General features: G+C 54.3%; 1 protein-coding gene across 2 annotated transcripts in view; it reads right to left on the bottom strand.

The window, feature by feature from the left end:
* Window positions 1-12550, bottom strand: part of GNAO1 (G protein subunit alpha o1) — a 133241-nt gene that overhangs the window by 28227 nt on the left and 92464 nt on the right. For both annotated transcript variants that reach the window (XM_051629270.1, XM_051629271.1), the window contains exon 4: window positions 11957-12117. In XM_051629270.1, the coding sequence (XP_051485230.1) occupies window positions 11957-12117 (161 nt within the window). The remainder of the gene's footprint in view (window positions 1-11956; window positions 12118-12550) is intronic.

The raw sequence follows: 12550 nt of genomic DNA, 5'->3' as shown, positions 1-12550 counted from the left end.
AGCAGAAGCAGGAGGCTGCTGGGTGGCAAAGAGCTGCCACCAGGGCTCCTTCCCCTGCCCAGCCCCGGGCTTTGCACGCTGGATTGGAAGCCAAGCTGAAGTGACACCTCAGCTCTTATCTGCAGCCTGCCTAGCCCAGGGCTGGCAGGGGTTAAGGAGAGCTGAAGGAAGGTTAGAAGGTTTTTGAGTCCACCAATAACCCTCCAGCATGATGCTCCCCAGCCCAGCAGCTCCATTACTGCCTAGCTCTCTTAACCTCAATGCTTTGTTTGGAAGCAGATTGCAGGTTTCTGAGTCACTGGGGGGGGGGGGGGGGGGGATGAAACCCGACTGGATCAGGCTGCTGAAAGCAAAATGCAGAAGAAATGGCACTTCCCAAACACAGGGAGAGGAGCTCGTGGAGCTGAGGCCACAAAAGGCAGATGCCTCTGCAAGGACATTAAATATCTGCAGGCAGGAAGATTGGAAAGCAGGAGGAAATAGTTTCTTGTGCCTTCGTTGGCTGTTTCCAACAGCATGTGGCAGCAGCACCATGGGTGCTGGAGACACTCCATGCAGAAGACACTGTCATCCCATGGGAACAGACTGGTGGCAGCAGCCTAGGTGCATCCATGTCTCTTGAGGTTAATGGCAACAAAATTGTTGGGTTTTTCTTGCCTCAAAGGTGACATCCTGGCAGTCTCTTTGAAGGCCTCATCCAGCTCACACTGTGCTGAGGCTGAACCCAAGCTCCCAGTGCTCCAGAAGCTGTGGTGCAGCAGGGGCCACAGCCTGGCAGGTTTGCAGCAGGGCAGTGGGATCTTCAGGAGAAAAGACCTGGAAGCATCAGCAGCATCCCAGCTGCTCCTTCATCCTGCCAGGCCTGGCCTCTGTCCACGTCTCCTCCGTGGAGGAAGGGCTGTGTAGGGGACACCCCAGCCTTGTCATGTTGGCTGGTGTTGTAGTGGAGTGAAAAAGCAGCTGCTCACTTGTCAGCAGATGCAGCTGAGTCACTGCTGGGTTATTTTCTACAGCAGCACTCAAGGGTCAGCTCCAACATCATGTCCTGGCAAATGTTGGGTTTTAATCAAGGTTGTCACGAGCAGGATCTCATCTGAGTCCAGATGCTTGTGTGAAGGTGTCTCCACTCAAGTGCTCCTTCTTAGTTCAGGGATGGAAATGGGCATTTCTAACATCTGTTATCAGCACCCGAGCTCAGCTTGTAGCCCAACTCTTCCCTTCTTCTACTGCTCAGCAAAGAGCTGGATTTACATTTAGCACTCCCCCCGTTTAGTGTTTAGTGACTGTGGAGTAAGGATGCAGAGGCCAAGTGCTGGGCTTGGGAGCATCAGGAGTGACTCTACAAGAGCCCAGGAAACTCTGGTAGTACCTCCCACCAGCCACCATGCCCAGCCACACCTGTTATTTTAGGAGAAGGGGGGAAAAAGCCACCCCAGCCCACTCCCAGAGCCCAGCTCACCCAGCACACCCAGCAGGGATGAACCACGAGCCCTAAGGAATCCTCAGTTAGGGGAGACATGACATGAAGCCAAGCATAGTGTCCCCTCAGCCATCAATCCCACCAAGGGACAGGGACCACGATGTGCTGGTGTGGGCACAGAGCCCTCCTGTCCTCCCAGGGGAAGCCAGAAGGTGCTGGGTGCTGCTCCTCGGGCACTTCCAGGAGGGTTGTGGCAGGCAGGAGGAAGAGGTCTTAGGGGATGAGTAATTCAGCAAAGAGGCCAAGAGCATCATCTGGTGTTTGTGAGCTGAGTCCAGAGAAGGGAGGTCTTGGAAATTCACTCCTGCACTTTAGGCACCACACGTTGTGCTTCTGGCTGTGTCCTGCCTGGACAGGAACCCCATGAATGACACAGCAGGCTCTGCTGTCCTGCTGCTGTTCCTGCTGAGAAATCTCATCTCATGTCCAACCATACCAGCATGGACACTCCTCAGCTTCCCTCCTCCAAACCCAGCCAGCCACAAGCCACCTCTGGTGCCTGCTTCTGGCAGGCAGCTCCCAGCAGAGTGATGGGCACCAGCTTATCTTCCCAAACAGACCCTGCTGGATCGAGCTGCCATCGCTCTCCCCTGGGGAAGGAGGAGGAGGATGGTCCCTGCTACCAAAGGATGGTGCCAAACCTCACCAAGAAGGATGCTACACAGGGATGAGGAGTATTTTTTTTGCCCTGCACAGGCTGTTTGCTCAGACCTGGCTGAGTGCAGGAGATGTGCCCATGGAGAAGGAGGAGCAGCCGTGCAGCAGCCTGGGCAGGGCTTCTGCAGCGAGATCAGCCTGACAAGTTGATCTTTCTACTGATGATAGGCAGGAGGAATGAACAAAAGCAGGTTGGAGTTGAGCTGTCCTAGTTAGACTTGCAGTTTTCCAAGGCATGACTGGATCCAGAATCATTTTTAGCATCACATGTGGAGGAGCAGAGTCACTCAAGAGGAACTGTGGAACAAAGGTGCTTCGGGACGTACGGGGTCTCCAGGAGCAAGGTCTGCTCACCAGTGGGGGACTGGTCAGCATTATTCCACACTGCTGGAGTGAGAGGACGCTGTGGAACAGTCTGAGTCTGGGATCAGAGAGCTTGGGCTGGGGAGAGGTGGGCTTTGCAGGAAAAGCCAACGCTAACAACCCACTCAGGAGCAGTTTTGGAGCCGCCCTGGGGAAGCAGACGTGGGCTCATCCTTCTGCAGGGAGACCTGAAAATCAGAGGGTAGGTAAGAGGGGAGGATAAAGGGGCTTCTGCACATTGGAGGAGTTACAGGAGAGAAGAACAATGTGTCTGGATCAGATCAGTGGCCCACCTAGTGTAGCTAGTGTCCAGGAGCAGAGCCTGAGGGAAGAGTATGAGGAGGTGTGCAGCACTCAGCCACTCCCAGCCTCCTTCCTCTGGAGAGTGGAGCTCCAAAGGGAGGGGTGAGATCTCTCTCTTTATTACCCCTCCACGATTTGTCTTCCAGAAACTGGTCTAGGTGCTTTTTGAAGCACTGTGAACTTCCACCCCCCACATCTGCAGCCAGGAATTTCCCAGCTCTGCTGCCCCTCTCAGTGCAGAACTGCCTCTTCCTGGGTTCTGAACTGCAGGGTTTGACTTCCCAGCTGCTGCGTGGGAGCAGCTGTCCTCTCTCCTCCCTCTTCCCCACCAGTTTCTCTGAGGACATCTCCCCAGACCTCCCCACATCCCCTGGGGAGGACATCTGCTCTGTTCCTGAGACATTCCTGCATGGACAGCTCCTGTCCAGCTTGTGCCTCTGCTGACCAGCCCTGAAGGACACGAGCAGAGCAGGAGCAGAGGTGAGATGTGGTGGGGCTCAGCACCCTGGAAGTGAGCAGGATCTGTGCCTAAACCTTTATGCAACAGAGTAAGTGGGTTGGATGTTTTGGGTTGTTTTGTTTTTTTTTATATTGCTCCAGGTTTGAGTTTCAAACCTGCTGTCAGTGGAGCTGGTGGCTTTCCATGCTGGAAAGTGAAGGAAGAAAGAAAAGGAAAGGAGGGGCTAAAAATAAGCCCTGGGGAGTTTGGGATAATGAGGGGCTTGTTCTGGGGAGGAGCCTGGATCAGAGGAAGCAGCTCCTGGGCTGCAGCAGGGCTCCTGATGTGTCCACACGAGGTGGTGGGCTCACCTGCACAGCCCTCTGCAGGGAGAAGACATCAAGACACCTTTGCCACCAGGGCCACCTCTTCCATGAGGGACCAGAGATGTAACCAGTCATTAACTGGATCAGCCACCAGCCAGGGAGGTTCGTCAGGGCCCTGGGCTCTATTGACACACTTGCAGGGGAAGGAGCATTAAGGTCTCCATGTCTAAGCTGGAGGGAACAAAAGAGCTGCTGGTCCTGCAGCAGGAGGTGTCTGCAGCAGGGACTGAGCTCTGGTGCTGGGAGGGAGGCAGCAGCTGATGAGATCTGAGCTCTGCTCCCAGGTGGACAGAGGATGCCCACAGCTGGATGATGGGCCAGCTACGAAGGGTGAAGTGGGTCTGTCAGGAGCTGAATTCAGTCAGGGGCCTCACGTATGAGCTCACTGTGCTGAGCACAATGGGTTGCTGGTGATGGAGTAGAGACCATGTTCCTGGATCTTCTCATCTGTCCCTTCTCCTGAGCTATTAGCAAGATTTCTGCTTTCCAGTCCCATTTAAGCACCTCTGCCAGAAACTGTGGGTGCCAAAACCAGCTCTGCCCAGGGCAGATGTGACCCACAGCCAGCAAGAGCAAAACCTGGGAATTTCACCCTGGGGGATGATGTCACCTCTGTCTGCCTTCAGTTCCTCTGCCCAGATCAGGGATGGTCTCATCCCCATGTGTGCTGGCAAGGAATGGGCACCCACCCTCGCCAGGTCCCCGGGAGAGGGAGGAGGCAGGACAGCCATCCCTGGCACTGACCAGCCCTGGAGAAGAGCACAACCAGGTGACATGTCCCCCCAGGTCCTGCTGGCTGTGAGGAACTGGAGGCACGGGGCTGGGAGCTGCTGAGGAGATCCCAAGGGAATGTGCAGCCCTTCCCACCTGCCTGGACACTCCAGTGCCAGTTTTCCTTCCAGATGCCCCATGCACAGTCCCACCCATGCCTTCTAGATGGGGAAAGAAACCCCCTTCTCCCCCTTTTCCCCCCAAAAAAAGGCTGCAGGGAATCAAGGGCTGGGGGTTGAACATCAGCCCCGTGCTTGGCCTGGATGAGCAAGAGACAAAGTGCTGCTTGCAACAGGGCTAATCAGAGCTGCTCTGTTCATTAGTCTGTGGAGTGACCAGTGCCCAGGGCTTCACCAGGAGAATCCCCATTGTGGCAGGACTGCCTTGGCTGGAGGTTGGGACCCTGCTCCTGGGGTGGGGGGGGGCTCACCAGGACACCCCTTCATGCTCTGCCCGCTGCTCCCACCACCCTGGACATCTCCTCAACGTGTGTGTATTGTCCCCACTGGCACAAGGAGCTCCAACCTGCTGCCCAACAAGCCCAGCTTCCTCCCCACCACCACCACCACCTCCTGTGATTTTACAGCAAGTCTCACAATCTTTGCTACGTTCCTTTTTTTTTGATATTTTTTTTTTTGGTCCCCTTCTTCGTTTTTGTTCTCTCTTCCAGCCCCTCGAGGCTGGATATTGGAGGGACTATTTGCTGAAGGAAATAACAACAACAACAAAAGGACTTTCCAGCCCTCCTGTTCACAGACAAAAGGCTTTAAAGCATAAGCAAGAGGGCTCAGGAAGCAGGAGATAAAAGCAATTTTCCAAAGGTTGTCTTCATTTATGTTGAAAAACGGGGAGGGGGGGGGCTTTTAGCTAAGCTCATGGTTGGTTTGGGATTTACCTCCTCGCCTCAAACACTCCCAGGGGGGCATGGGGGGTGTGTGCAGGGGCTGCACCTCCAGAGGGGGCAGGGGGACAGCAGTGGGGCCTGAGGAATCCCCCAAGCAGGGGCCAGGGTGGGGCCAGGGGCTGAGCATCTCCCCGCCGCACCGGCACCTCCATCTCCAAGCAGCAGGGGAGGAGAGAAGAGGTTGCTCCCCAAATCCTGGCAGCCTGACCTGCTGCCCAGCTCCCTGCCCTCGTGGCTGGAGCTTGGCCAAAAAACGGGGCAGTAAATAGCAGTTTCTGATTTGGCTGAGCCCCAGGGCCAAGGGCAACGTCGTTAGGATGAGACCTGGCAACGAGAAAGGGCAGGGAGGCAGCAGGTTCTCCTGCATCTCTGGCCCTGAGGAAGGAACTACCTCTGCTAACTCCTCTGCTCCTCCTTGCAGTGCAGCCTGTGCTCCCTCCTGGGCCTCTCCAGACAGATCTTGGAGAGACTTTTAGGGGTAAAGGAGGATGAGGGAACTGGCAAGACTATAGCACCCGTTTATGCCTGCAAGATCCATATCTAAGGAGGTGCTGAGCTGAGCTTCTCCTCTTCATGGATGAAGTTAAGTGGAGGGGTGATGGCATCTCAGGTACCTTCACATGGACTGAGAGGGGATACGGCCCTTCAGAAAGCAGGTGTTTCCCTCCTGCTTTCCCTTCTCCTTCATTTTCTTTAGGGTTTGTGTGAGCTCCAGCCAGGAAATGTCTTTGGAGACAGTTCCCTCAGTGACTTGCACGTGTGGCTTGGAAAGGGTAAAGGGAAGAGCTGGCTCTGGGACTAAGTTTCTGAGTGGCCTCTCTGCAAGGAATCCTGCAGATGTCTCCTCCCCTGCTTGCAAGTGAGTTTTCTGGTGAGGAAGCTCAGTCCCCAGGCTCTCCTGGCAGTGTTTGGTGGGATGGGAAGGTGAGCATTTCTTAACACCCACCTTCAAGATACTGTGACGTGGTCTCCACCCTGCTTTGGGCAAACAGAGGCAGGCCCTGGAGACCCTGCACTCAGTTTGGGTGAAATTGGATCTCCAGATGGATGAAGACAGAGACTGAGATGCTGGAAAACCTCTGGCTGCTTTCCAAGACAGTATCTTTCCTCTTGAGCCCTCCCTCCAGCTCCCACTCAGCCCTAGGTGTAGCCAGATGGTGGATTCCTTCATTTCTGAGGATAATAATGAGGTCTCAGACCTCCACCCAGCCCTGTTAGACACTTCCAGGCTGATGCTCAGCCTGTCCCATCTCCCTGACCTTGCACTTATCAGATCCAGACCCCGGGGCAGACGCTGTTGAGCTGCTCCTCCCTGGAAACCTATTTACATCTCATCTGTGGGACCTGAGCAAGGCTGGTGACTCCAGGCACCCAGCTCTGGCCCCCGTGAGCTGGTTTTGTTTTGCTAATCATAAGGGGAACTTAATTATTCCAAGCTGGTGGGCATCTTTGCCTACAGGAGTAAACGAAACCATGAATTCCAACAGAAGTATCTACCTCTCTGCTTGTGATGGATTTTCCATTCCTGCTTTATTGGTGCTCGGGCTCTGAGGCACAAAGGTGGGTTGTTCAATTCAAAGGGCAAGGCAAGTCACCCCAATTAATTGGGTTGTTCCATTTCTGTGGCTACTCCCCCCAATTAAATGCCAGTGAGGCCCAGGGACAGGCACGAGTGAGACGGGCAGGCTGGAAACCACATTATCATGCAAAAGCTGGGAGGAGAAAATGGAATCTACTGCACCTGATGGGAATATCAATGCAAAACCTTGACCTATAATTTTCCTTTCTTCAGGCTGAGAGAGCCAGCAACAATTGGAGCTCATTAAAACAGACCGTGTCCTGCATGGTGAGGAACAGGAGGCTCCAGCCAAGCCTGGTGACCCCTTTCTCCATTTAAACCCAGGGTCAGGAGAGAAAGAGGGAGGGGGAGGGGAAACCCACAAAAGACCAAGCCAAAAGTGCTGGTTTGGACTGGACCTCTGGAGTTCAGCTGGACCTGTTGAAAGCAAGGCCAGCTTCAAAGTGGAATTCAGCTTGCAAGTCAGCTCAGGTGGCTCCGTGTGGAGTGTCACCAAGGATGGAGATTTTCCAGCCTCCCTGGGCAGCCTGTTCCAGTTCTGCCTTGTCAGGGCTGAGCCTGGGAGCTGTTCCCCACATCACAACAACATCTGGCTCTGCCTGAACTGTTTGCTGGGTGCAAAGTGGGTGTTGGCACGTGGGATGGAAGGAGAACCAGCAGGGAAGGTGACACCATCGTGCAAAGACAATTCGTTCGCAAGGAGATCAGAAAACAGTCCCACACCAGGCAGGGTGAGAAGGAAAGCCCACGGTGGTATTTTACCCTGAGTTTGGTGCCACTTTTCTGCAAGGCAGTGCCAGAGGAGTTCTTGAAGATGGAGCAACCCAAGCGTTGTCCAGTTTGGGCTTGATATTTGGCAGAGAGCTGAGCTGTCAGGGCTGCAGGTAAGAGCAGCAGGCTCAGTGGCATCTCCCTTTCTCCACTGAGCAGTGAGGTCTGTGTCCCTCCCTGGAGGCATCTCTCCCTACAGAGAGAGCCAAAGGCAACAAGCTTCCCAGCCCTGGCACCTCTGGGATGTGTGAAGATGGATGGGTTGAATTCAGGCCTAAAATACTTCACATTTTCACGGGGGCTTCACAGCCCTGGCTTTAACAAACGAGCTTTCCATGTGCTTGGAAGCAGGAGGAGAATAACTTGAGATGGGTTTTGGCTTTTTTTTTGGTGTCTGTGTGCTTGCAAAGTGCCTCTGCCTAGACATCTTGTTTGGATATGCAGATGGGAAACCAGTGCTGGATGCTCTGTCTGCTCCATTTCCCCCCCCCTGAGGTTTGGAGGCCCTTCAAAGCAGGTCCCCAAGCCTGGGGGGTTAAGATCAAACTTGCCCTGTGCACTGGACCCCACTGACCAGGCTGGTCAGGAACTGGAGGATGTGAAACACAAAGCAATTTTGAAACCTGAACAGAAGTGGGAGAGAAAGGAAACCAGCTGGAAACCTCCACGTTGCTGATTTTGAAAGCAAAATGTGGGTCACAGATGTGCTTCCAGAGACAGAAACTGGCTGGAGAAGAAAAAGCAGTGCCCAGGCCCTTTGATGATCAGAGGTAGATTTAGCTTCTAGGCATGGAGACAAGAAAGGAAGAGAAGATGAAGTAGAAATAAAAACATAATCAAGAGATTAGGAACGTGGAACTCAACCCACCCGTAAATTTGCCTCAGGGAATGATGGAAAAAAAAAGCAGTAACAGAAAAAAAAGACAAAACCAACGGCTCCATCTTACTCTTTTCCCTTCTCTTGCTCTCCTTATGGTTTTACTTTTTGCTGCCCAAGACACAGGAGGTTCCTTTCAGAACCTCTTCTCTTCTTCAGTTGTTTTTTGATCTGCTTTGCAAAAGGGCTGTTTTCTCCTGTTCCTTTGCAGGAGCTGCCAAATCCTGGCCAAGGCCAGGTTGACTTTAGAGCCTACAAGACACAAAGCTCTTCAGGGAAGTCCACACCTCTCGGGCAGGTTGGCCTGGGAGGGTAGAAAGCAACTCCCTCCTGCCCATCTTTGCTAGGAGAGAAGAGCTTTTACTCACTTCTTGTTTAGGTTGACACGAAATATGGCATCTCTTTTCAGTGGAATTAATGAGAGGACAATAAGAGCCACGCTGCTGGTTCTGGCAGGCTGTTGAGTAGCCTGTGACTGGGTCTCTCAGGGGCTGCAGCAGAAGGTCTGTGGTTTGAGCCAGTGAAAAAAAAAAACAAACTCAAGGAAGAACAAAGTAGGACGAGGGCAAGAAGAGCAGCCCAAGTGGTGGGTCCTTGGAAACAGCCAGGCAGGGCAAGGGGGGCTTCTGAAAAGCATTCAGAGGGTTGCTTCTGGGGTGAAGGGAAGTGCCTGGACTGCTCCTGAAGGTCCCACCTGTGCTGGCCATGTCAGGACCAAGGTTCCTTGGAGCTTTGAGACAGGTGCTGGGCAGTCACGAAGTGCCACCCCTGCCTCCTGCTGGAGACTCCCCTCCTGCCAGCAGAACACCAGGCCCTGTGGCTGAGCAACAAGAGGAGCCTGAAAGAAGAGTCCAGCTCAGTACCTGTCACTGGTTTTCGAACTCTGGGGAACTCCAGATTGAGTTCTTGGCTGGAGTTTCTTTTCCTCAGCCCAAAGGAAACCACATTTTGTGGTTGCTAGTGATTTAAACCCAGTATCAGTGTCAATTAAGATGGGCCCTTTCCTGGGGTGGGGTGGGGGGAAGAAAGAGAAGAAAACTGTCTCAAACCTTTCCCTCACGCAGAAGGAAGCAACCCCAAAGGGTGGAAGGATGAAATGAAAAACAAGTCTCTTTTTCACTGGGTGTCCACCGGGCCTGGGGAAGAGCCAACTGAGCTCACACTTCATCACCATCTGGTGTGATGGCAGCAGGGCTGAGAGCTGCAGCAGGACGTGTCACACTGCCCTGCCCTGTGACAGCATCTCTGCTCCTGGGGACAGGACCACCCCAGGCTCCTCAAGTGGCAGCAAGACTTTGTTATCTCCAGCTTCACCCTCCCCTCCAGCCCCGTGTCTGCCCACAGCACGGCGGGCAGGGTGGCAAGGGGAGAGGGTCAGCACAGCTCCCCCCCCTCCCTTGGCAAGGAGGGTCCTGCCTCCTCTTCCTGAGGCAAGAGCTTTGGTTAGAGACCCCAAAACTCATTCTGCTGGGCTGCAGCCACCCGTTGATGCTGCTGTGAACGCCACGTTCAGCTGATGGCTCCAAGAGCTCCTGCTGCTGAACTGCCCAGCAGCTTGGCTGTGTGGAGAGGGCCAGGCTTATTAGGTCCAACTGCTCTCTTGCATGGAAGGGAAATCAAAACACTCTCCTCGAGGTGATTGGCTCTGAAATCACTGAAGAATTTTCCACCAGGTTGTAATGCAGGTAGGACTGGCTTTTTCTATAATTGATGCCTCTCAAGGTGTGTTTACACCTTCAGACCCTTCTGTGGTGAAAAGAATATCATCCAACAGCTGGCAAGAGAAGGCAGGTTTGGCTGTTTCAGGCCACGAAATCTAGATTAGACATGGATGCCCACCTAGTGCTGACTGAAAGGCAGCAGCATGTCAGGAGCATCACTGAGGTGCAGGTGCTCCTGGTGAGGAGTGGCCGGGTAGGACCCTGGGACACCAGCCTCACATCCTCAGGTCTCCCAGTTGGATTGTGGTCAGTGCCAAGGGATGTGTCATCACTCCCCTTCTGCTGCAGCACAGCAAGAGCTGCAATAGTCCTGCCTGCCCTGCCAGCTTGGGTGGGAGGGGCTGGTGCAGACGGGACCATCAGGCCCACCACAGGGAACAAAACTGCTCGGGGTTGGGTTTTGACAGACGACCAGGAAAGGCCCAGGGCAGAGGTGCCAGACAAGCCAAACACACAGCAAGGACTCCAGAAGTGCAGGAGTCAGCTGCTGAACGTGTTGACACTGCGACAGGCAGAAGCAGGGCTGTGGTGTTCCCCTGTCACCAGCTGGAGAAGCCACTGCAAGGTCCAAGGGTCCAACTGGGGAAGTGGTCGCTCTCTCCTTGCTTGTTCCTTCTGCTCATACTTCACCATCTCTCACTGGCTGCTGCCCAGGGTCCAGCACGGGGCCAGGGGACATTTTTCCTGATGGCAACAGCTGCTGCAATCCAAATTTTGGGCTGCAAAGCCTTACCCTCCTTGCCCAGGTGGAGGCAAACAGATTGGGTCATTAGGAATGGGTCTGGGCTGGAGCTGGGGGAGCACCCGTGTTTCATCAGAGCCAGAGCAGCTGTTTATGGGCAGGTGTCCTGTCCTTGTGATGAACCAAAGCCATGGGTTCAAACAGTCACCATTAAAAAGCCCTGGCTGTGGTCCCCAGGGGTAGAGATGCCACTGACTGTGTTAGGAGGACCAGGCACTGTCCCCACAAAAGCAAAGATCACAGAACCAGACTGGTTTGGGATGGAAGGGACCTTCAAGATCATCTAGACCCAACCCCCCTGCACGGGCAGGGACACCTCCCACCAGCCCAGGTTGCTCCAAGCCCCATCCAACCTGCCCTTCAACACTGCCAGGGATGGGGCAGCCACAGCTTCCCTGGGCAACCTGGGCCAGGCTCTCACCACCCTCACACCAAAGAATTTCCTCCTCATGTCTCACCTCAATCTCCCTCTTCCAGCTTAAAGCCATCACCCCTTGTGCTATCACTACACACCCTGGTAAAAAGTCCCTCCCCAGCTTTGTCCCTTGCAGCTGCCTCTCAGTACAGTGCAGGTCTCCCAGAAAAGCAACCCAAGAGCTGCACTGCCACACAAAGCAGGTGCTCACACCCTTCTCTTCCCTGTCAGACAAACAAAGAGGCCATCAGCCAAGTCCACAGGTTGGGCTGCCTCTGCTCACTAGATCCGTGGTTGTAGAAACCTACCTTGAGGTGTCTGGGAGCAGCTTGGGAACCTGGCCTGGCCACGGCCATCATGGACCTGACCCCAGGCTGGCCAGAGAGGACATGAAAGTCCTGCCTGACCCTTTCTGCCCTGTGACATGACACACTCCCCGGGCTGGAAGCAGAACTGTGCTCAGCTCCCACTGCTGTGAGGTCAGTTAAAACTTCCACAAGCCCAAATGCAGCTTCTGAACCCCAACAACTATGGACAGGGATACTCACTACTGGGCCGAGTCATTAAGTTGATATTCCCGGGACCGGTTGAAGCATTCCTGGATCCCAGAGTCTGCCCAGAGTCTCATCATAGCTGACAGCAGCTCTGGAGAGAAGGGCTCTGTGTCCTCCATCCGACTTACGACATCGCAGACCATCTTGGCATCAGCCTGCAGAGGGGAGAACCAGGAGGTCACAGGGATGCAGGACTTGGGAGCCTGAGGTTCCAGAAGCAACTCCCCAAGCCATCACTTCCTTGGGACGGGGGCTTTGGGATTCCCCACCCTTTGCAGAAAGGGCAAGAAGAGGATGGGGAGAAGAAGCCACCGGGTTATTTGTGCCACCCACCTCGGGGCAGCAAACGTTTGTGGTCAGCAGACAAACCAGTCAGCACCGTGTGTGTGCGTGTGGAGCTTCTTGGGGACAGAGGGAAATTCATATTGCACAGGTGTGCACTACAAATTGCACAAGAGTACACTATAAATGGTACAAATGCTCACTATGAATTGCACCCAGCAAAGCGACCCGTATCCAGCAGGGATCCCCGTGCCCACCCAGGCTGCAGCCCGGCTGCAGGAGGGGCCGTTTGCACCAGGAAGGGCA

Source organism: Apus apus, chromosome 11 (assembly GCF_020740795.1).
Source record: "Apus apus isolate bApuApu2 chromosome 11, bApuApu2.pri.cur, whole genome shotgun sequence".
Taxonomy (NCBI): Eukaryota; Metazoa; Chordata; class Aves; order Apodiformes; family Apodidae; genus Apus; species Apus apus.
Note: the sequence above shows the minus strand (reverse complement) of the source record. Positions and strands in the feature narration are given on the sequence as shown.